This window comes from Exophiala bonariae, assembly GCF_035927105.1.
Source record: "Exophiala bonariae strain CCFEE 5792 chromosome Unknown scaffold_58, whole genome shotgun sequence".
In the NCBI taxonomy this organism is placed as follows: Eukaryota; Fungi; Ascomycota; class Eurotiomycetes; order Chaetothyriales; family Herpotrichiellaceae; genus Exophiala; species Exophiala bonariae.
In genome coordinates, this window is record NW_027042533.1 from 14,479 (window position 1) to 38,827 (window position 24,349).

General features: G+C 48.9%; 5 protein-coding genes across 5 annotated transcripts; 3 read left to right on the forward strand and 2 right to left on the reverse strand.

Annotated features, from left to right (window-relative positions):
* Positions 1-944: 944 nt before the first annotated feature.
* On the forward strand, positions 945-3,504 carry LTR84_011437 (uncharacterized protein; the record flags this gene model as incomplete). The annotated part of the gene is made up of 2 exons (XM_064854968.1): positions 945-3,208; positions 3,258-3,504. 2 exons carry the CDS (start codon positions 945-947, stop codon positions 3,502-3,504), a joined length of 2,511 nt encoding a protein of 836 aa, XP_064699921.1.
* An 817-nt stretch (positions 3,505-4,321) lies between these two features.
* Positions 4,322-4,965, reverse strand: LTR84_011438 (uncharacterized protein; the record flags this gene model as incomplete). Its single annotated transcript, XM_064854969.1, has 2 exons — positions 4,322-4,578; positions 4,641-4,965. The coding sequence occupies 2 exons, from the start codon at positions 4,963-4,965 to the stop codon at positions 4,322-4,324; spliced, it is 582 nt and encodes a 193-aa protein (XP_064699922.1).
* A 2,683-nt stretch (positions 4,966-7,648) lies between these two features.
* On the reverse strand, positions 7,649-8,006 carry LTR84_011439 (uncharacterized protein; the record flags this gene model as incomplete). Its single annotated transcript, XM_064854970.1, has 3 exons — positions 7,649-7,662; positions 7,725-7,871; positions 7,934-8,006. The coding sequence occupies 3 exons, from the start codon at positions 8,004-8,006 to the stop codon at positions 7,649-7,651; spliced, it is 234 nt and encodes a 77-aa protein (XP_064699923.1).
* Positions 8,007-10,399: 2,393 nt separating this feature from the next.
* On the forward strand, positions 10,400-11,496 carry LTR84_011440 (uncharacterized protein; the record flags this gene model as incomplete). The annotated part of the gene is made up of 2 exons (XM_064854971.1): positions 10,400-10,628; positions 10,688-11,496. The coding sequence occupies 2 exons, from the start codon at positions 10,400-10,402 to the stop codon at positions 11,494-11,496; spliced, it is 1,038 nt and encodes a 345-aa protein (XP_064699924.1).
* Positions 11,497-14,521: 3,025 nt separating this feature from the next.
* On the forward strand, positions 14,522-16,660 carry LTR84_011441 (uncharacterized protein; the record flags this gene model as incomplete). The annotated part of the gene is made up of 5 exons (XM_064854972.1): positions 14,522-14,552; positions 14,693-15,207; positions 15,265-15,410; positions 15,479-16,000; positions 16,135-16,660. 5 exons carry the CDS (start codon positions 14,522-14,524, stop codon positions 16,658-16,660), a joined length of 1,740 nt encoding a protein of 579 aa, XP_064699925.1.
* Positions 16,661-24,349: the final 7,689 nt, after the last annotated feature.

Here is a 24,349-nt window from a genome sequence, read left to right on the forward strand (position 1 = left end):
TGCGGTCGGTAAGTTCAGCTTACTACTATGGTTAAGGCCGACCTAGCTCGCCAAGAAATTTATTTAACATGAATTGGACTCTGAGGCTAACCCGCAGTGGCTCCAGGGTCGCACCGTAGTTAGCGCGCTAAACGATAGCTACTCTACAGTACCCTACCACATGGGGGACATCAACAAGCCCGACAATCACTATCTGTACAGCCAAAATGATGATCAGAACGGGACTGCTGAAGCGATGAAGACTTCACGATGAATCCTCCCGAGCTGACTGAAGATATTCGTAACTGCCTCAACTCCAAGCTGGTGGTTTGATGTCCCCAGCGTAGGATGCGTGTACGAATTTGATGTCCAGGGTTTCCGCCGGTGGTCAAGCCAAAGAGCTATCCACGCCATCAGAATCATAATCACGCCCAGTGATGGGACCGCTGAAGGATTCGCGCGAAAGATCACCCACTATTATGGCGGTATCTTCGTGGAAGCCAACAAAGATCAAGCTCCGCATTGAGCTCCAAGAAAACTTGTCCCAACGACGAGGAAACGAAGGGAAGAAGCAGATGCGACAAAGTGAACAAGCTGGCTGAGCCCTTGGTTCCACACAACCAACACCAAGACCTAGATGCCAATACCCCACTCAAACCCACAGCACTGGCAAACGAACCCCAGTTACCACAGTTGTCTCAGCACAATGCTGACACAGTCAGCAATCTAAATTTAGGTTTCTTGGGGAAAAAATAAATATTTTTGCCTCTATTAATAGCGATTGCTATTTTTGAAAGGTGGTACCCCAAAGCCCAACGGTCTCGTTGAAGAAGCATAAAGAGTAAGCGCGCTAGGAGGGTTTTCCGACCATGACCTCTCGTGCCTGACTAAATTCTGGAACGGGCTTTCCAGAACTTTTTCTCGGCTGTACTCTTCCGAATCTTTCCCGCTCTTGGCATTCTCAAATGGAGCCCCTGTCTCCCACAAACCATACCACCTGCCAAAGTTTTCAGCGCTTCATGATTGAAATCCTTGACTTTCGCACTGACAGTTTTTGCACATGTCTCACTGACGATTGTAAAATACTATGTCAGCGTTATCCTGATGTGGCTAATCAGATCCTCGCCTGCTATGCCCAAGTTGAAGAATTTCGTCGAGCTCTTCTGCCGTCATTTCGAGATAGTGAGAGGCCGCGTCATCGAGAAACATACTTCAATGGAGATGGAAACATTCCTGACAGTATCGGGCCTTCTCCAATGCTCGACCCGAGAACAGCTTCGCCCGGAAGGAATGACTCATTAATAAGTGCAGTTGAACACACGGATTTTCCAGAATACAACTATAATCAAGGGCAGACGAACTTTGTCCCCGCTTACTGGGACACTAGCTCAGAAAAAAGCGTTGATACTACTAACGACGAAGATGCACCGAGCAGGACGGATGAAATCGGTGAATTGGTCGATCCGAACGCTGGCCTAACAATTCTATCACCCATGATGGTTGACTCAAATTCTCAATGTAAGAGCGGTCAAGATCAATTCCTTGACAGAGAGTCGGGTTCCGAAATTGATGTTAATTTCAACCGAAGAGCTCGTGGGTATGGCACTGAAAACATTCCAGACACACAGAATTATAGATCTCCTAGTATTGATTCTGTGCCCCTCTCGCCACAAGACGAAGCACAGTGGCAAGGAGGAACCTCATCTGTGGATTTCGAGGCCTATAACGCAGAACAAGACGAAGAAGGAAGCGAGAGCGAAGTACAAGCTGCCGCTGAAGAAGGTATGGAATATGGAGATGCCGCTAGGAGCGGTAGTAGGAAATACCAGAACGACGAGGCGCAACGTGATAACGAACCACAACCAGATAACAAGGCAGAGCAAGAGGACGAACCACAACAAGAGGACGAACCACAACCAGAGGACGAACCACAACCAGAGGAAGAACCACAACCAGAGGACGAACCACAACCAGAGGACGAACCACAACCAGAGGAAGAACCACAACAAGAGGACGAACCACAAGAGGACGAACCACAAGAGGACGAACCACAACCAGAGGACCTACCACAACCAGAGGACGAACCACAAGTGGACGAACCACAACCAGAGGACGAACCACAACCAGAGGACGAACCACAACAAGAGGACGAACCACAAGAGGACGAACCACAACAACAGGATTCTGAGGAGCACACAGACATAGAAGAATCGGATGACGAGGACTACGAAAGCCAGACTTCTAGCGCGACCCCGACTCCAGCACCACGAAAACAGTTGAGAATTTCTGCGAGGAGGGCACCTGCTAACTCTGTTGACAAAAAGAGACGTTCAGCCAATCATCAATCCAACAAAAGACCTCCTGAGGATAGCCTTCCTGAAGTTCCTCCCTCAAAACGAACCAAATCGGCAACCCAGGTGGAGAAGGAGCTCCGAACACCAGGTGCTACTACTAAAAACTACTCGGAAAACGCCGACGATCAGTCCTTTTGGGAGAAGTGGGACATGGAACGGGCAGCTATGACCAACGAAAATCAACACTCTGAGTGGTCTGTCAGTGGTGTCCGGGTATGGAGACGTCTCTCTGAGAAATACAGTTCAGGATCTTCGCGCGGTCGAAAGGGACGGGAGACGCCCCAGCGTCCTGTAGGTAAACTTGCCACGATGGTCCTAGCGGTCGCCAATTGCTATGCCTTTGAGACGCTGAAGGAGGCCGTGGGCTTTGTGCAACATCACAGAGCAGAAGCGACGTTTGAAATTTTCAGTGACGATCCCAAGATTCTAATGGAAACCGTGAATACTATTGAAAAGGGAGGCCACTTGAACAGCTACATCCGACGATTTACATTGGCGCGTTTGGCCAACATTTACCTGGGATCAGTGGCCAATGGGGGACGACTAACACTCGACGATGATAGAGCGTACCCGTCCCAACGGGCCGCGGGAACCAACGCGCACAAGGCTGCGTCCTACAATGCTATGATCCTACACATCTGGGGGGTGCCATTCCCTGAACAGAACAAGGGTGCCAAAATGACAAAACGAGGCTTGATTGATTCATCTGTTGCTGATGCGTTGCAGTGGAATAAGTGTAAAGTCCGACTCCGTCACCAAATCGAGGCCGGCCAGCGCTGGCTTGGGCTGGCCAAAAGATTTGGCTGGCCCACGCTGGGCTTGATCACACGAGATTGGTCCGTTGGAAACAGGAAAGTGGTCGCCAGTGATACCATGTGAGTATTGTCTTTCAACGGCTACAGGAGAAAGCTAAAACGGTGACAGTTTCGAGGAGCTGTCGATTTCAGAATACGATCGCCTATTAGACGAAATTGACGCTGAGAAGGGGCCCTTCCTTCGACAAGTTGACACAGCGCATGGCATGAGACTTTTCGATATCTTGAAGGATCCGAATCGGGCGAAAAATCTTCGTTTGTTACAGCTGAACGACCAGGATATCACCAAACGAGCGGACAGCGATCCACAATGGATCAATGAGTTAACCTCAATTTCTGACAATCTAGTCTACTAGCTAGTCTACTAGCCTTAGATTACAGCCCTTTTCTCTTCTGTTGCTAGATAGTTGATTAGATCAAGGCGAAGTGACTAAAATGCTAAGACTGTTGCTGAGAATCTGTCTTGCACCTCGTGGCATGTTTGAATCTGCTTTTTCCTTATCACCAAAACGTCCGATCAGCCAGTGATTTGGGTTTTAACCACGGCCTGCTATTTGGCTTGTACTACTTGAAGTTCCACTCCCCATTGGCTAGGTAGTAGGTGATGCAACTGATGAACACCATACTTTGAGTACTAGGTGTTCTTTTTGGTGGTGTGAGAACGATATGTGACTAATTATTACTGTTCTTCGCACCCTGCCGCTGGGTGCGCCTCATGAAATATGAGGTTACATCAAAGGTCCTTTACAGTATCGCTTGCAGGGACCAAGGGTAGTTCAGAACAGTAGTAGCCCAGCATATCACTCCCCACGGAGAGAGAGGACAGGGTCACTGACAAAAACCAAACCAAACCAAACCAAACCAAGTCTCTATCGCTTGGCTGCAGGCTAAAGCTTCTATCAGTTTTGAAGTTGTGCGCAAGTCCCGCATCAAGCGACTGAGGCTAATCACCATGAACGCCGGTCAGTAACCCCCAACAATTGTAGGCACAGTTGTATGTAAGCCTGCAGAACAATACAAGGTGACATAATCTTGAACGTAATGCAACATCGTCCGGAAATTGGAATGTGGGAGACAATCACCATTGTCGGCATAGGGTATCTCTCAGGCTAACGAGACGCTGCCCACGTGAAGGGAGTACATAATAAGGACCTCTATCATCTTGAAATCCTACTACGTTCCAGCCCCGACAGCTAAGCTTAGAAGGGCGGTACCAAGAATAAAAACGCTGGATGGATTCTTCCTTGCGCTCAAGCCCGCCACTGCCGCCGTTTGTGTCGCTCCTTGACCGGTTGGCGTAGGCGACACCACCCCAGTTCCGGTCGTCACTGGCTTTGTTGCGATGACCGTGATTTGCGCAACTAGCGCAGTTACAGATGGAGCGTACGAAGTGCTCGAGAAAGCACAGGCCGACATGATGTCGTCCATATCTAATTGCGCAGTTTTGTTGTCAGCAGACCGAATACGCCATCCAGATCTAGACTCTGCATACCATCAACGGTACCATTTGCATTCTGCTCGATGCAGCTAGCACAGAGTGCCGCGATAGATGAGACGTTGAAGCTCGTATTGGTACAGATGCATTGAGATTCAATAGGCTCATCTGTTTCCGGAGTACTATCGCGGCCCCCATTCTCGCCAGGCCCGTTGTCAGATGGACGCGGATCAACGTCGCAGATGCCGGTCAACTGAACGATTGGCTGGCAAATTGTTGAGCAAGCGCCAGGCACGTCGCTGGCATTGAGTTCTTCAGTGGAGGAGATGGCAACAAACAAAGCAGTCTGAAGGAGTAGAGCGGTCAAAATTGCGAGATGCATGACGTAGGAATTGTGTACGCCAGGAAGATTTCAAAACTTAAGAGAACTCCGCTCGTTTTAATTTCCAGTTGGCAGAGGCTAGGTATAAATACACAATCTCTACCCAGGAGCCCGTAACACACGAGGGCATAAAACATTTGACTCATCCACATTTCCGCGGTCTCGTTCACTATCCATTCGTCGAGCTAAGAAGTTGAAGCATGAACAAGAAGATGCCAAAAATCAAAGCGTTTCGTTAAGCGTTTCGTTAAGCTCTTGGCAGGCCTCGGCAGCTTCTCCATCCACCACCCAGCCGCTACCTCCTTACACACGCTAAGACTTCACCAGCTGCGGGACATTGCTTGGCTTGGGCAGCTTTCTTGGCAGCCTTAAGTGAGATGCGTTTGTTCCGAAGAGTTGCCTTGACTTGAAACCAACGGCGCCTAATTCCTTACACTAGGATCTCATCCTGAAGCTACAGCGTATATTAGAATATGCGGGGTATCCACAAGAAGTTCTAGTCACCTGGGCCGCTAGAAATTGGCTACTTTCCCAGTGATCGAGATCTGTTCCGAAAGGAAGGCGGGGACAGCCCAAGAGAAGACTAGTGGGTAACGTTTGAAGACGACTTGTCGTGGCGTTTCAGCGTCCCCGGATGTCGAAAAGTTTGGGTGGGAGGATCTCCCCGCTGGGGCTTCTTGAGTATTTTGACTACGGTTTCTGAGTTCAAGATATCTCAGAATCCACAGTAGAGGGACGATCCGTTGCCTAGAACCTTTGATTCATTGGCTGTTGGGACCATAAGGTCTCTGCTGCCATTGGCGGTGCTCCATTCTGTTACTGCCAAAGAATCAGCTCTATTTGTCGATTATACGCCAAGAATTGACAGACTTTACGATTAAGCGAACCTGCCCGAGGATGGAGGCAGGTTCGACTACCTGTTAAACCTAATTATGAAGAGTGTTCGGCTTGGGCAGTCTACGGAGATAACGCTCGAGGGACGCACCCTATTGTTTGTATGAGAGATGGGAAGGAGGGGAGGCGAGTTTGAGAACTCGCGAAGAGGGCGCAACCATAGTTGCTCGCAGATGTCTGACACACCACACGGGGCATCTGGGTACGTTGAGGTGTCCTTGCCGCAGGGAAAAGGTAGAGGCCAACGGATTGAATGAGAAGGTGAAGAGGGGCCAGGTGTAGGGCGTGGGATGTGAGGATGACTGTGTTGGGATGGGTCGGCAGGGGCTCATTGAGCTGTGGCTAACGGGGTCAAGCCACAGGTGCAAGAGACTCGCAAACTGGCGGACGGCGTCGCTCAAAAAGCGAGTCCTCTGCACCACCAACTGGATTCTACGAGTTATTGAGCACAAAAAACTGAGGATACTCTTAAAGCCTAAATTCACTTGCTAGATCTCTCAAAAAACTACATTGCTAATAAGACACCCAATTTTCCGTTATGGTTGCAGAATAATCAGTAATAATAGCTTGAAGTTGGAATGCTGATGTCTCTATTTCGATGTCGAACAGGAGACAGTCTTTCGGACGCCCTATGCGGGCCGCCAACGGAGTAATTCATTCTGCTAAACGGCGCCTTTGACCGGAAATGCATCCCGCTATTCAAATAGCGAGCTTCAACTAGGTCTATGACAGAGAACGAGCCATTCTGGGCTCAAACCCCAACTTCTCAGAATTGGACCAAGGTTGGATCTCAAAAGTCTAATTCATGTTCTCCGAACTGAGCACTTAAGGACACACCCCTCGACCATGTATAGCTTATCAAGGATTATCCGTTCACGTCCCAACCAGTTCTTCTAGCATGTATCCTTTAAGAGTGAAGGGAGGACTTTCCCGGAACAAAAACCGCATGCCAGGCCCGCGGCCTTCGTAAGAGGGCAAGATCCCGCAGCGTTTTGGCGCGCTGGACGACATGTCGTAAACCAACATCTTGCCAACATTGGCATTGATGGCCAATCACCGCGTCCCAGCGCGAGACGAGACCAGTCACCTTCTTCGACGGGTCTTCACGGCAAGGAATGACAAGTATCAACGACGAGATAGAGGTACTGCCGACCGGAGAATTACAACAGCAGGACTATCGAAATGGGCCATCGCCAAAGACCGGACGCACAACGAGAGTGCGGGCGAGACAAAGAAGGTCACAAGAACCTCCGCGGACATGCTGGGAAGAAATCACATGGTTGGTCGCAAGTTTGCGCGATATGATCACAAAACAAAACCACACAATGGAAGAAATCAGTGGTGGCCAAATGCCTTAAGAGGCACACGAGAGAAGATTCAAACACAGCAAAATGAGCCACCGAGTACGGAGACGTGCTCCAAAAGTTGTGATCACACTTGTCGTGAATGACAGTGATTTCAAAAGACTAATGATTTGTCTTATTGATTGCACCTGGCAACGTTTCCCAGTGATACCGGAGGCCTTGGCTTGAAGCCTATGGCGCCTGTCGAATGCAAGGTGATTGATAAACTGTCAGCTAGTTATACCTGTCAGGTCATATTCACCACAGATAGATTTGATCTATAATCTGAAGATATCTCTTCTGTTTCGGGAAATATTAATGTACTATGGGATGCCATCTAGCGAGTTCACTCATTGTCGTTAATCCTCGGGTTCAACGTAAAGCCCGTTCTGCAGTGATTCGAGAGTAAGAATTGCTTCGAAGCTGTTTTCTCCGACTCCTGAGAACTAGCTCGAACCTCCTGTGTATCATCAATAGCTGCTCACATCGTCGACGCCACATTTGCATGCGGCAATGGCTTACCTTTCTTCCCTGCTTCAGAAGGTTCAACTTTGCCGTGAGCAAACTCGCCCTTTTGGCTGCCACCGCTGTTGCCACTACCACCACCGCTGGAGCTGGTGGTGCCGTCGCTGCCACCAGAGGTACTGCCTCCGGAAGAGAGACCGCCCTCTATGATCGTAGTCAGAAATTTATGAACTGGACCCACGCTCGATGCACTGGAGTAGACGTACTCTTGCCAGCCTCTTGCGGATCGACCTTGCCGTGGGCAAACTCTCCAGGGGCACTTCCTCCTGATGAAGACATTTTGTTTGATTTGTTGGAGACTACTTGAGTGAATGAAACATGTATCTAAAGGTTTGACTGGCTCAATAGCTAAGGTCAAGATCAGGAGGCTACACATGAGCCATAAGTAGAGCCAGTTTCGGCGTTAACTACCCCTCGTCATATGGTCAATGACGATGGTACTTGACGTCAGATTCGTCACGTTACGTCAATGATTGCTGGGGATGAGGTGGAACTAAACAAAGGTGAAATGATGCTGTTTCATGATGCAAGGACCTTGACTAGTTGAGGTCACGCCTTTCAACGACTATGATCGACAGTCGTACTCACTGACGAAACGAGTTGCAGGGCCGTGCACCGAGCGAGGAAGCACGGAAGTTTCCAGGTGGATGAAGCGGTTTTCAGTCTTTCTCTGTAGGCCGAAGAAATCGTACATAGAAGAAATGAAATTGTGGTATTGTCTCGATGCCCTAGGATTGCCGCGGAGCCGGGACGATTGCCAGAGATTTGGCGAGCTCAGGTCATACTAATGATCTGACGAAACCCGCACTGTCAGATCAACAGATGACTCCCTACCTACCACTTACTGAAGAGACTTAAGAGCATTTTACCGATACTGCGTAGCAAGAAAGGGGTGTCATGTGTTGAATCAATAAGATACCAATGCGGAGTTGAATTACCGCCCACAAATGACCTGTCTTCATTTGATTAGCAGATTATGCTCCAAGGTGTGTAAGGAAGCCAGTTATGTGACGTTAGAGAGGAAGTACTATCCTATCGTCTGCAGGAAATAAGCTTCTGGCTTCATCAGTCAAATGTGGTAGCTGTGGAGAAAAGCGGATGCAAATAGGAATGAACTCATCCTCGTATCTCTGCGGACTTGTGATAAATGTTCCAGGATCGTATTGAGCTAGCCAAGATGACGCACATTCCCAACTCCTTTTTGAGCCTCACTGAATCGAATTTATCCGGTTGACCATTAATCTGCTTTCGCAAATTGCATTGGGGAATTTGCTTGCCCGTAACTCCTTGACCAAGCGCTGCCTGCATGATAGAGACAATAGGCACAATCTTTGAAAATCCATCCGATTTCTGGAAAGTAAACCCCAACAGACACGACGACAGCGCTCCGAAGGTCGGTGTCTGCTTGTTGGGAGGATAGTCCGTACAGGAAAGGAGGGTGGGTTCGCCATGCACTAGTTCCGATTAGACGTTAGCGCTCACCCTAGTCGGATCGCGGGTATTGTTGGAGATTTACGGCAATGTTTGGCACTGGACACTGTCCGGGGCTCTCTTTTACCAAAATTCGCTCTGTTTTCTATCTAATGGCTGCTGTTCTCTCTTCTATATATAATTGATAGCTCTTTGATCTAGAACAGCCGATTTGGCATCCAGAGGAGTCAATAACTAGGTCTTTACATAAAAAATCCTGTAAAATCTCTGTGATGTTGCACTCTGAATGGATCTCTCTTGCCACGCACCTCGTGAGTAGGGTGCGGCATCCGCCGATTAGTGCACTACGGCGGAGCATGAAGGTCTTGGCAGCAACAGGTATACATACAATAAACCAAGAGTCGGACCTTCGTTACGAAAATACTCGGGAATTGTCGACAACGCCTATATCTCCCTTTCCGAGACTCTCGAAATCGAAATCGAACCCTATCGTCTTGAAGGCGGAAAAGCGCAGCTTGCGCAGCCGTCGCGTGGATGGCGACGGACGCGCCTACTGTTAACGGCTTGGCAGTAATTGGCAGTAGGAAGGTCTTCCTGGGCTTCAACTGGCACTGCACCAACGGATGTCTCAATTGTCTCTCTGTTCCTCTACCTAACGGGTCCTATCCTCTTCTCTCTATATGGTTGACTGCTCGTTGATCTAGAACATTCGAATAGGCAACTAGTGGAGTAAATAAGTGAGATCTCTGAGGTTGCTTGTTGAGTGCCTGTTAGGAGTTAGGTGCCTGTTACCACACACACCTAACTACGGTGCAGCAGCTATCTATTAGTGCAATACGGTGCATCAGAGGTATTGGCAGCAACATGATGAATGTCACATGACGTCACGTTACCTGACTACAGCAGGCTCATAGCCCACGATGGGTGAGCAGTTTCTTCGCGCACTAGTCACGTCAGAGGATAATATATTTAAAGCAAGTTGATACGTTGCGCAGTCTTGATATCCATAACATGCATTTTGTCATGCGACGCGCAAGCCAAGATGTAGTCCGCCTAAAATGCTCCAGAAGGAACGTCATGGCATGGGATCCGGGTAAAACGTCCGAATGAATTACAACCTCCTCTGCCTGAGATAGGCAGTCGTAATTTGTTTTAGTCGCGACGGAGTGTTCTGTTCTATACTTCAAAGCACAATTTCTTCCATTAGCAAGAAAAGTGGAATATTTCACACATTTATCGCAATGAATTTCCTCCATGGAATCCTTGATTATTGCTTATCATCGGTCAAATTGATAAAAAACCGAGAGGTTGGCTGGCGAACTGTCAACCGCAAAACTGGAAAACAAGATCGTGAACAACAACCCATCGTGAAGAAAATCAAACTACTTTTCCTATTTAGTCGCTTCGTCGAATGGGTTGACGTTACCCAAGCGATGCGGCTGTGGGTTCACGACAAGACCATACAGGAAGGTACGTCCTGGGGAGTGTAAGAACTGAAGAACTATTCCTGTGTGACTGAAGGGAGATAGGTAAAAGGGAAGGCACGCCGTCGTCAGCTGCACAGATCAAGTCAGTCGTCGACTTCTACCATATTAATATGGACGACTTCGACCCCTCCGATATCAACAAGTACAGCACTTTTGAAGAATTTTTCGTACGCAAACACAAACTTGGCCACCGACCCATCTTTGAAGAGGATGATCCGAATAAGGCAGTCGTGGTCGCGGATAGTAGACTTGTGGTATACCCATCTGTCGCTGAAACGCGAAAACTGTGGATCAAAGGCCATAACTTCACAATTGCAAATTTAATTAAAGACCACGCATTGGCTCAGTCGTGGCATGATGGCGCTGTTGCCAGCTTTCGGCTAAGCCCGCAGGATTATCATCGGTATCATTCGCCAGTAAGAGGGACAGTCAGTTGGTACAAAACCATTTCCGGGCAATATTACCAGGTCGACCCCGTCTGTTTACAGAGTGACGTAGATATCTTAACGGAGAATGCACGGTGTTGCATTTGTATCAACACGGCCGAGTTCGGTAAGGTACTATACGTGGCGATTGGTGCGACGAACGTTGGGACCGTCGAAATCAATGAGAAGTGCCAGACCACTGGCCACCAGATCCAAAAAGGGGAAGAGGTGGGCCTCTTTCAGTTCGGCGGGTCAAGTATTATCGTTGCTTTTGAAAAAGGACGGATCGATTTCGATGACGATTTGCTCGATGTCAGCCGCAGGCAGGTTATGATGGATGTGGAGGTGGGCATGAGCATGGGTAGGGCCTTCAACGATCCGATTGAAGGCGATAGGCGCAATTGCCATACTTCGACGTCTGGCTGAGGAAAGCAGTGTCGTCGAGGAGATGACTAAGGCCAAAGGCAAGACGACGTTGCTGTAAATATTGACAATTGCTAAGGCTGGTCGATGATTACCCGTTATCTTTATCTAGAGTCAAGGCGTTCAAAATCACAAATCGAAGAAACAATAGGCCTTAGGTGAAGAATAGGACTCAATTAGGTATTATAATTTCGGAGCACGCTTTTATCTGTAAACCTAATCAGAATCGGCTCTTCCGAGTTTCGGTAATCAGGTCGCTGGCGCTGTAGATATTTGGAGGAGGGTTCGTGAGAACAACAACTTGGCGGTCACCATGGCATGGGTACCTGCAAATCCACCGGGCGGCGGGTACCTTATTTTGTAGGCTCTTGCCTTTGTCGTCTATACAGGACGCTCCCCGGACAAAGATAGATTGCCTCCTTCAAGTGATGAAGGAACCTGAGAAATTATGTCCAAGAATCACTGGCATGGTAGCATGTGTTGGTGCATCCGTGATGCAATTGTCCTCGTGATGTAAATCACATACTCACCCTACTCTGACTTCGCCTTGTCGCTCCATGGTCAAACACGTCCACACAGGATTCAGATCATCCGTCTGTCAGGTATTGCTCAGCTGTCTCTGTTGTCCTTTTTCCTACACAGCCTTGTTCCGTTGACTATATGTATTCAAGATCGTGCTCTCGAGCTGTTGGTCTTCCATCAACACATTTAATCTGGTCATGGGTGACGCGAAAGCGAAACACATTACCGAAATCCATCGGGACTTCGTGTCTCAGACTCCTGAATACCACCGCAAAAGATCATATTATGCAAATGGTATTACGACACTCTGATTTCATATGGTTCCGATTGTGATATGAGCTATGATAATGCGTCACGTCGCTGCCCCACTGACCGAGATAGTAGACGTGGTGGCGCGATTAGTTGTCTTGGTATGCACGGGTCACAGCGCTGATTGCGGACTCTGTGGCCTTGCAAGCCAAAGAATTATCAGTTTTACAGTAACGGTTCAACCGAGAATCTTTCTTGTTAAATGGCAACTGGGAGTTCTCGCGGATTGAGGAGGCTCAGCTACAAATGAATTCTAGGTGGACCATATTTGTCGAAAGATGTGCAGGGGTGATTTAGAGAACTGTTTATGGAGTGATCTTGGTCGCAATGAGAAAACTGAGTTGCACACTCAAGCTAAATTTAATATTACCATTATGGACTTTCCTTTGGTGAAATTCGATAGTAAGGCGTCGCGCGGTTGTTAGTTTTCATCAAATTAATCATTGATACAGTCCCGTCGTTCACACAAAGGCCACCATCACATTAGGCCTTATGATTCTTTGCTTTCGTTTGTTAATGTCCCCGGTTTATGCGCCACCTGCATTTGCGAAGTCAATAAGCATAGTCGTCAATCCAATGGATCTTTTGAAACAAACCTTTTTCTTGTTCTGGTCTGTGAACAAGACAGCAGGGGCATGGCTTGCACCCTTGGCATCCAGGCTGCGAGCTTCTTCTTCATCTGTCACAACCTTCTCAACCTGGATGCGTCCCAATCAGCTCCACCCGCGTTATTATACGATCAGATGTCAATCGACATACCTTTCCCTCATGCTTTCCACCCCGAATCTGTTTCTGTTAGGTGTTTGAAAACAAGGAGACGTCGCTCATCGTCCATTACGTGTGCCTAGACCAAAAACGCAAGTATTTTGTATCCGGATGCAAGAAGACGAATAGCAACGAATCGTGCCCTGTACGCTCATGATAGATAGAGTCTAAGCGATAAGTCTAGGCACATGATAATGCCGCTGTACTTTTTAGATTCATCAGACCGCGAATACCTTACACTGCACTGTACCCTTAACCCAAAATGATTATCCAACTGTATCCCAAAGAAACAAGCGCATGTAGTCTGTGGACTTGTCATGGGGAAAGCGAAGCCTGGGTTCTACAAGCTGAAACCTCTCCCCGCATCTCCCGTTCGCTCCGCGACGAAGGTTTACACCAATACACGGATCTGCTAATTCAAATGGTGATCCTTGGGGTTTTCCAGATATTAAAGTTCTAAGGCGACTCGCTGAAACGCGAGCACTACAGTATGTGGGCAATGCAGACGCTTTTGTGGGATGTGGTAAAGACAAAGCATTTATAATCTTGAGGGGTCGATTTTAGCCAACCCCTCATGAAGCGTAGAATAGAGTCCTTCCTTGATCTCACTCCATCGTCCCATATTCAGCCCACGGCTGGGACCAACTCGGCTCCGTATCGATGCAAGAATGGTATGAGAATTTGCGCCACTTCTGGCGTGGCGCCCCGCCTCGCACGTCTCCTATTCGCCTTCTGTCCTTCACCAAAAGGGACATCAAGCGATGACCAGGGCGCTGACTCCCAGAGTTGAGGCAATTCCACGCCGAATGGATTTACATGACGTTAATGAGGATCACGTCACCAGCATCATTTCCTGCTTGATGCGATGAGCTGTCGATCGAAGACACTGTATCTTCGTATACGAGCGGAGTCAATGGCAACCCGAGAGCTTTCTGGGTCCATCCCTGGTTAAGGTAGCTCTTCCGATCTTTGTAATTTGAGATGGGCCAATCAATGTGATCATAGGCCGGATACCTTCTCCGTAACATTTGACCGGATTTACTATCCGGGGTAGCAAATCCAATACTTTAAGTACCTTTTCCGTCGAATTCCCATGTCTTCGTTTCCGACACACTACTACTAGCTGAAAATTCTTTTCACTTGAGCTGTATATCGTGTAAGTTGCCTCGAATTGGGCGCTACTTGCATGGTGACGTGGTACTAATACTTTACTTCAGTGCACACTCCTCCGTTGGAGCCACGACGACACACATCACATATTGATACATAATCACAACAAGTCCCGAACTGTTCTGCTCAATTGAATGATGAGCGGGCCATCGAATTTTAAGAATATCGCACCGGCCCCTCTCCCTGCAAGCTCCATGGAGCTAAGTGTCATCGGCGAGGCGTCTCGGTTTGAGCCTGCACCTCGTAAGAACACCAGCACAGCATGCTACGCGTGCAGAAGGCGAAGGAGTCGAGTTAGTGGCCTATCTCATTCTCATTTCTTCTTGTGTTTTTTCCTCATTCCTTCCATGAGGGCCCAAGTGAATCTAACTGTCTCAATCTGTTCAGTGTAACGGTGGACTGCCATGCAACTCTTGCCTTTCACATAACACAGAATGCATCAAGGACGACAAGGACGACAAGCGGCGCAAATTCGCCGTCAATCGCAAGATAGAGTTGTTGGAAGCTGAGCAGCAGCTCCTCGACGACCTCCTTGCGGCGATCCGAGCAGCGAACCCGCAGCAACTGAATGGTCTCATCAACCTCATTCAGAGTCATGTCACCAAGAATGACCTTCGAACGCATATTGCGGAAGTTATTGCAGACCCCTCTGAAAGTCCAACGTCGCCAGAAGACTCGTCATCAGTCATTACTCACCGACGTCGTCGTATGTTAGGTCGCATACAAGATCTCGTCAACCCCATCATCACTGTACCTGCGTATCCATGGACAACAGTTACCGATGATGATGATCTCGTCTCGCACCTCATCTCACTGTGGTTCACATGGTCGCATCAATGGTGGCAGTGGGTCGAAAGGAAGTCATTTCTCGAGGCTATGCAAACAGGAAACACAGAGAGCCTGATATGCACGCCTTACCTCGTAAATATGATCTTAGCAGACGCTTGTGTACGTGACTTTCGGTTACATGTCTCGGCAGGTTTGCTTTGCTGATTGTTTTCCCAGCTGTTAGAGACTATGACAGAAAATGATAACGGTCCGAATGTTTGGCTCGGTGAGCAGTTCTACCATGAAGCCAGAAGGGGCCTCGAGGAAGAACAAGGCCGAGTTTCGTTTCCCTTCCTCGCTACCCTTGGCGTGCAGTGGACATAGTGAGTCACTACGCTAGCCATGAAGTGAGCACGGCATAGAAATTCGCCTAACCTATTTTCCATATTAGTCTCAATGCCAACGGCCAAGACAAGTTGGGAAACCCGATCCTATATCAACAAATGTACCTCGCCAAAGACCTCGAGAAATGGCAAACGCGTGTCGAGCAGGGTTTGAACCTCACAGAACAAGAGTTGAAAGTCATTGACACGAATGTGACTTATCTCTCGTGGACACTGTTCGCGTTGAGCTCGCTGACACTGATCAATCTGGAAGGAGCACAGCCGCTAACGCCACCGAAGCGGTCCAAACCACCAATGGGACACGAAGCGTTTGGTGAGAGTCAGACATGGCAGCCTTACCCTCAACCAAGCCATCCGTATGCATTCCATGCGGGGTGTCACTTCCATGCATTCTTATCGTTGTCCGAAAAAGTGATGCAAGATGAGGTCCTGTTCAAATCGAATGATCAGTCGGACAAAGTTATGGATCGTTTTGGAGAGGTCTATCACCAGCTGGAGAACTGGCCACAAGATCTGCCCGACTGTATGAAATTGCATCCGAGGTCAACACCCCATGTGCTGGCATTGCAGTACGTTTTATCAAAGTTATTCCTGACTCACTCACCCATCATTGCCCATTCCTCAATTCACACTTACCACTATTCTAGCACCAACTCCGTAGTCTAGTGTGAAATATACTGACGTAATTCCTGTCTCCTTACAGTGGTCTCCACAAATGGATCATGTTGATCCTCTCCAAACAAATGTCGGCGTTTGATGCAGGAGAACCTGACAAGCCGATAGTAACCAAAACACCACGATCGACAGAACAAGCGCACTGGCAGGAAGTATGTATCGGGACGTCAATTGACATCAGCAAGATTCTTGAACGGCACCGCATCGACTGGGGTAATGATCGATTTCCCGTCATCGTCATGAGGCCGGTCAGCCTGGCGCCATTTGCATTGTTGGAAGGTCTCTCTAAGCGACCACAGTCACAAGAAGCCATTATCGAGCTGTGCATCTGCATTACTGCGGCTTCGCGTCGTTTCCGCGTGGGTAAAGACATTCTCAAAGCCATTGGCACCGTTGCGCGGCGGGACAACATCCAGTTGCCCTCGCCGTGCTATCGCATGATAGACGCCATGACGCGGTCGTGGGAAGACAGCAGATCGACCACTACTGGTCAACTACCCTCGACAGGCGTGGATTATTTGTTGGAGAAGTGGGATGATTTGGATCTCGACTAAGATTCCAGACAAGTCCACATCATCCTGTTTCAAACAGAGGGCGCAACGCGAAGGAATGTTGACGGTCATTCTTAGACTACCGGCAACATTGGTGGATTTGAGACGTAGTCCTAGACTCCCTAAACCACACTTTGGTCTGGTAGAGGACAGCCCACCACCTCTAGTACCCTACGACCTAACTTAGTCCAGTGAGCTGAAGGAAGAGGACAATGAGAGATCTCCCAGGGGACGTAAGAGGAGGCGGAAACGCCGAACCCGGCCATTTGAAAGCGACAAGAGTACTGACTAGCTACTTAGAGAACAACGGACCCGACAACTCCAGTCGTGCTGGAAGGCATCCTCTAGAATCTCACAGTGATTCCGAGGAGAGAAGTGAGCAACCAACCTCGACACCATACTCTCGTAAATTTCATTCCAACTTCTATGCGAGCATAAATACTGCAAGTCCAAGGTTTCAATGCTGTAATTTATGGCAAGGCTCTAATAAGAAAGAAACACTCGGAGCGGTGGAACTACTTAGCCTTGACGGAAGAAAGTTTTTCCGTCAGTGCCATCCCAGTTGGGGTTGCGTTTGTACGAGATCTCTCGAAAGGCACTAACCCCAAGGCTAAGGAACTTTACCCTGCCTAGCCAAGCTTGCGGGCCTCCTATCAATTAGTAATTACGACGGGCCGGCGACGACTCTCACCTCCCCGTGGTGCCGGCTGGGAACCTGCAAATGTTGGCCCCTGGCATTTGCAGAGCTGAGAAGAGTCAATACCAACCAGCACTTGTCCGCGATTTGGGGCTACGATTGCAGGGAGGACGCGTCAACCCATCAACCACAAGCGACAAGGGAATACTTTAAAAACCACCCGACACACGACTGCGAAATCGATCCTACAATCGGCGGACATATCGGTCGTGGGATAGGACACCCTTTGGGTGCTCTCGGGCTGCTCTGTTGAAACGCGACGAGACGATATACGAAAGAGAAAGGATGATAATAAAAATATAAAACAACGACAGCAAGCGACAGGACCTAGCGTTTCGAATCCGCGCAGAGGACGACGAGGCACTTTGGTTAGTAGGAGGAACAACACTGTGTTGCTTGGCTGTTCGGGGTAAAGAGAGGATACAAGTGGACAATCTCCTGCGAGACACGGTCGACTTTATCAGGGAGACCTTGCAAAGCAGCGCGAAACGGATTTGACAACCCGGCGGGGCGCAGCATATAATGGAAGCGACGGAAGACTGGGTGGGCGGACCGCAGGTACGACACTTTCTATATGGCTCGAGAGGACTGACGCGCGAGTCGATCTACTGAGGGAATAGGATCTTAAGGATGGCTAACGAGGATGGAGTCTTTAGGTTGGCTATGGAGGTAGGCTTAAGGTGCAAACTGGTATTGACTTGCGAACCGGCAGTGCCCCGCGAAGGAAGCGGATAAGGATCCAAGGCGATGCAAGGTAGAGGGTCTATGTAGGTAGACACGTGTCGACCTCTACAATGTATTGTCTAGCTTAGCTTGAGAATACAAATCACTCCTTGACTACGCACACGTGGCGAAGCGAGGCCTCCGAGCGGTGATGGCATTGAAGCGTCTGCGCGCACTGCATCTCAGGTGGACACAGAGCCCAAAACACCCCGTACTCCTACTGTAAACACACAAGAAGTTGTCAATCAGTCCTTTTGGGAGGAATGGGACCTCAAAAGAGCGGCCATGACCCCCCGTGACCGGCCAGCTGACCCGTCTCAGCCGCAGCAGGGTTTCATACTCTAGAGTATTGAGTATACTCGATAACGTCCTGACTCAGTACTCTAGAGTATACTCGATAACATAGCCGTCGCCTGACCTCGTCGTCGCTCCTTTCGTTATCGCCCTCGTCATCGTCCTTTCTTAGCTGATCTGCAGTTCAATCAAGTTGTCTTTCAGCCATGAACAGAGACACTGCCTCATCTCGATCGTCTCGTCTGTCATCCTGCTCATCGTCGCGTCTATAAGACGACCCGTACTGCTAAAAATTCGCTCGAGATCGCAGGAGGTAGCCGGTATTGAAAGCAAGTCGAACGCCATTTGTTTTAGTTGCGGATGTCCGTGCTTGTCCCACCACGCTAGCATATGCTGTGTTGTCGCTTCTTGAAGTGTTACAGGAGCAGAAAAGGCGTACTCGTTCAGTGGATCTTTGGTGTCGTTGTGTGGCTCATGGCCCAGCTGAATATAGAAAATGGAGGGAGGGTTCAGAGTCTTTGACGCTACGGTTGTAGTGCTCTCTAGTTTATAGCTCTTTTCCCACTCCTTTCGAACACGCGCCAGCATTAGCTTCTTGTGCTTGTCGAGTGTGGCCGTCCAGTTACGTTTAAAGTATGACATTCGTTGCTCTGGGTTAAATAGCGTCGCTGCGGCGTAGAGGTGGTATGCCTTATCCGTTTCGAGGTAATATAAGTGTAGCTTTTCCCATGCGGCCTGCGTACAGACTGCTAGCGGGTTCTGAAGATCATCGTCCTGTTGATAGCGATTCATCTCTCTCTTAAGGTAAGAGTATAGCGCTTCGATTCCTGGCAACCATTGCCAGAGTGCTCCTTGCTGTCCTTGGATTCTATTGGTAACATCGAGAAATGGAAATAGTGCATCTTTAAGCTTAGATAGTCGCGACCAGTCATCGTCTGATAGTACGTCACTATCGAGATCTTTCGTAAAGCGTGACTGGAATATCACGACATGTTCTTTGAGCTTCAACGCCTGCGATATAGAGAGGAATTGACTATTCCATCGCGTCTGCTTATCGAGTAATACCTTTAGGTTATCAACGCTAGCATCGCCAATTCAGATGCCCTTGAATTCCTCTTGCCTTGTTGCCGATGATTTAATAAAGACGACGAGATTGTGGAGCTTTCAGAGGGGTCCCTGCTTCCGCCAGAGTCGTTGCGCGGCCTCGATATCTACAGGGTCAAAGCCATTGTCCTCTAGACGGCGAGCCTCAGTCTCGAATGCCTCTACCTCGGTCTTGTATAGGAAGGCCTTGGCTGCGAGGTTCACGATATGCGCAAGACAGCGAACTCGTTTCCCACTTAAATCCTGAACCTCTGGTGCTAGATTGTTGAATAGGCTTCTCACGGCGGTATTGTTGTCGCCAGCGTTGTCGGCAACGCAGACATCTAGCTCATCGACAAAGTCATATTCTCGGACTACCTCGGCCAAAATCGAGGCTTCATACGTGCCAGTATGTCTCTCTCGTAGTCTGCGTAAGGCTAGTAGCACCGATTTGGCTGAAGCTGAGAGTCATCGCCGTCACCGACTCGAACAACGAAGTGCGCATTGACACCGAGCAGTGCGTAGGTACTATAGTCTGACGTCCATATGTCCATACTAATATTGATCTTCGAGAGGGACTGCTTTAAAAGCAGTTTGATCTTGTTCTTTGCCGCCACGAACTCGTCCTCGGTCCACGATCGCGCAGCATTCCTTCCGTACATGTACTTATTCATCTTGGGTGTGATGCCTGTAATCATTCTTCTGAAGGCAGGGTGGTCAACGGTGCTGAACGGCTGGTGCGTCTCTATTAACCACCGCAGTGAATTCGTTCTCCACAGACTTCCACTAGGCTTAATGCCTTGAAACATGTTGATAAGAGTTGGTTGCGATGAAGAGGAGGGCGCCATTGACACGCGCGCGGACGAACTGTTACGGATGCTATCCGACTCGGCCAATGACGCAGTATTCACCCTCCAGCCGTGCTTCTTTTCCATATGCTTTTGCGCATTGGACGACGACTCGTTCCACTGCTGAACCAGCGTTTTACACTCAAAACAGAGCCACGCCTTGATATACTCCGGTTCCTCTTGCTTGGAATATTGCGCTCCTAGCGACCAGAATACGCTAGGCTTTATCCTTTTGCGACGGTACTTGGGATCACTATACTTCCAAGGTATGAATGTACCGAGTTCGTTGATAATTCTGTCGTGATTGGGGGCGCCACCGAGGCTGGTAAGATCGTCTGAAGACATTCTGGGCTAATGGTCATAGTACTACCGAGACACAGAATCAAAGTATGTCGAGAAAGCTATGTCCTCACCGCCACTTGGCGACTGATTAGTCCCGCCCCATCCATCGAGGAATAACCGTACTCTAGAGTACACTAGCGTACTCGATAACACGACGACGACGATACTCTAAAGTATACTTATCGAGTATACTCGGTATGGTACTCTAGAGTATGAAACACTGCGGACAGGCGTGGGGAACGGTGCACTGGAGGCCGAGTACTCGCGCTGAGGAGAGAGTATCACCGGAGCATGCGAGTGCAGAAGAAGCAACATTGGGACACATTTCTAGAGGATGGACAGAATATCTGGCAAGCGTGCCGCTACCTTCAAACCGACTCGACTGCCGCATTCGTGAAGATTCCCGTGCTAAGAACGGGAGGGGAACAGACGGTCGAGGACGACGAAGGCATGGCCCGGGCGTTGATCACTGCATTCTTCCCGCAGAGCCGAGCCGTGTCAGCACCACTGGATGGATCGGAAAAGGATGCTCAACCCCCAACGATCCCACTGACAATGGTGGAAGTTGAACGAGCCATCCATGATGCCAGCTCCTGGAAAGCGCCGGGAACTGACGGTATGCCGGCGGTGGTGTGGCAGAAATTATGGACGGTGGTGAAAAAGGTCATCTTTCGTATCTTCCACCAATCACTCACCACCGGACGACTCCCACGAGCGTTCATAGTGGCAAAGATCGTGCCACTGCGCAAGCCGGACAAGCCTGACTATGAACAACCTGGGGCGTATCGGCCCATTTCTCTACTGTCGACCCTGGGAAAGGCGTTGGAAGCGATTGTCGCCGAGCGCATCTCCTATTTGGCAGAAACACACCATCTCCTGCCCAACAACCACTTCGGGGCACGCAAGAGCCGATCGACCACGCAAGCCTTGGTGATGCTCCAAGAATGGATCTACGACGCGTGGCGAGAACACAAGGTCCTCAGCCTGGTCAGTTTCGACGTGAAGGGAGCCTACAACGGGGTGAACCAAGATATCTTGCTACATCGACTGAGAGCACGACAAGTACCTGAAATGCTGGTTCAGTGGGTGGCTAATTTCTGCAGCGACCGAAGAGCCACGGTGGTGGTCAATGGGCATGAATCGGCGACGTACGATCTCGCTCATCCCGGTTTGCCACAAGGACTTGTAAATGTGATTCCCCAAGTGTATCCTATTAACCTATGAGCTTCTAGGTACTTATATACTTGTAGGCTTGGTCTGCCTATCCAGGCAGCCAAGCCACAGACATCATAGTGGCGTATCTGCCTACTAGGCAGATACTCCACCTCGTCACCTGCTGTTCAGAAACAACTCTCCCACTAGCTGCGGGTGACGGGGTTAGTGGCAGGAGCTCTTGTCCATCCCAAATCCTTTTATTAGATTCTCAAAGGCGTCTCTGGGAAGCGGCTTGGTGAGCATTCTCGCAGAAAGTGATATTTGAGATCGATATGTTTTGTGCGATCATGCAGTTCCGGATTCCGTGTCAGCTTGAGTGCAGCATTGTTATCGATTAGAAGTGAAGTTGATGCAACTTCAAGATCTTTGATGAGAAGGTCATTGATCATATTCTGGATCCAAATGATCTCCTAGTGGCCTTGTATCCAGCCACGTATTCAGCTTCGCAGGTTGATATTGCCACAGTCCTTTGTCTTTTGGACGACCATGATACAGGGCTCCCTGCAAGTTTGACAACGTAGCCGGTAGTAGAACGTCGAGTGTCTGGACATCCGGCCCAGTCGGCATCAACGTATGCATGCAGTTCTCGATCGGCACAGTTCCTTTTGAAATGAAATCCGAGTTTGGGTATATTTTTGAGATACGCATAGATATCATCGACGGCTTTCATATGCTCTTCGGTTGGGTTTGCACAGAATCTGGAGACAACTCCCACCGCTTCTGCAATGTCCGGTCGTGTGACCACCATTGCGTAGTTGAGCGCTTCAATTTTTGATTGGTATCGCCTTTGAAAGTCAAGAGCGCTTGGTGGACCATCATTTTTGGTTAGTTTCGGGCTTGTTCGCATGGGCGTCTTTCGTGGGTGAATGTCCTGTAGCCCATAGCGATTGAGGATCTGCTGGATGTATGATTCCTGATGCAGGTGAACATCACCAATGGCCTCTTGATGTACGTGCATCCCCAGGTAGTAAGCACAGAGACCAAGGTCTGTCATGTGAAAGCGTGAAGCTAATGACGTTTCATGGCTATGATAAGATCTTCATTTTAGCCGAAGATGTTAACTTGCCTCCAACCGAAACCTTTCTCTCTTTCTTGAATAATTGTAATTCGATTCCCTAGATTATGCCTAAGGGTGGCGGCTAGGGTGGCGGTGTCCTCGTCTCATCTCTATTCTGGCAATATGTGCAGCGGCATGCATTACGTAGACGGTCGTAGATCAGCTTGCTCAGCCTCGGAGTCTGGTTTTCTTTAGTCTTCTTGTACTCGAGGTGTCGAGACAAGCGGTAGCGTTGCCGCCTTCGGTAGATATTGAAGGGTGTATCTAGAAATTCAATTCGGGCAAGTTTGCTTTCCTTCCATAGCTGGAAGTCGTGGTAGTTGTCTTCTACGAGCATTTTGGGTCATGGAATAGCAATTACTGAGGGTTGAAAATATGTTTGTCAGAATTTATTAGATTTATGCCGCATCGAAGGAAAGGATGAGGGTGCGTCCAATCCTACGGAGCTTCCCGTGCTGTGAGGCTTCTTAAGACTTATTTCACGAACCCGTTGGTTCAAACATAACTACGGCAAGGACGTGACAGTAGACTGCACTTGTCCGAAATTGGCCATGGCAGCGAAAATTCCGCTCACAAACCCTTCGCATGATATCGTGCCGCCACTCGCCAGGGTTTTGCACCACAACGCATCAGGCAAGAATCATGGTGCCAGTATCTGGAGAAGGACATGCTACCTAAAAGTGAATACTTTCGCAGTTAAGCGTACTAGAGATTGGAAAATGGTACAAGGGAGTTGCCATTCATTGTCCCAGGAAGAAAAGACCGCCGAGATCTTCGAAGTGCGCGGCTGGAAATGCCATCCCCGACATTAAAATGTGTAGCGGAACATCCTCCAGGCGAATAAGATTGCGAATGACAGACGTTGAACTCCGAGAAGGAGGTCGAGGTCGTGAGCTCCAAGCAATGAAAAGCTTCTAGTGGGGACGTTTTAGCCGGCGGGCCTTAGCGCCACTATTGTACGTCCACGGATCAAAATCGAGGACCGGAAAGCTATTCCTTCCACTGCAACCTTCAGGTACATACATGTGCACATGCACATGCAATTGAGGAGTGCGGTCATCCTTAGTCTTTGTGTGAACTTTGACGTTTTGACCATTAGACATAACATGTTAGCCAAAGGGAAATATCCATGTCCATCTGCCGATTTTTGGTCCTTGTCGAGCTGACAACTGCGCTAGTGGCAAATTTGGTACGGCGGATCATTACGGCGGATTATCGGGGTCTTGGCAGCAACAAGATCTGTTGACGGAAAATTCCTCTGTCATCGGAATTAATGCTCCGCTGTACTGAATTGTATCAGACCGAGGGTGGGTACCACAGTGAAAGAAGATACAGCCGGGCTAGGATCGATAGGAAACGGGTGTTCTTGATCTTCGAATTGCCAAATACATCTAAAAAAGGAAATAATCCACGTGATAAAGAAACGACAGAGA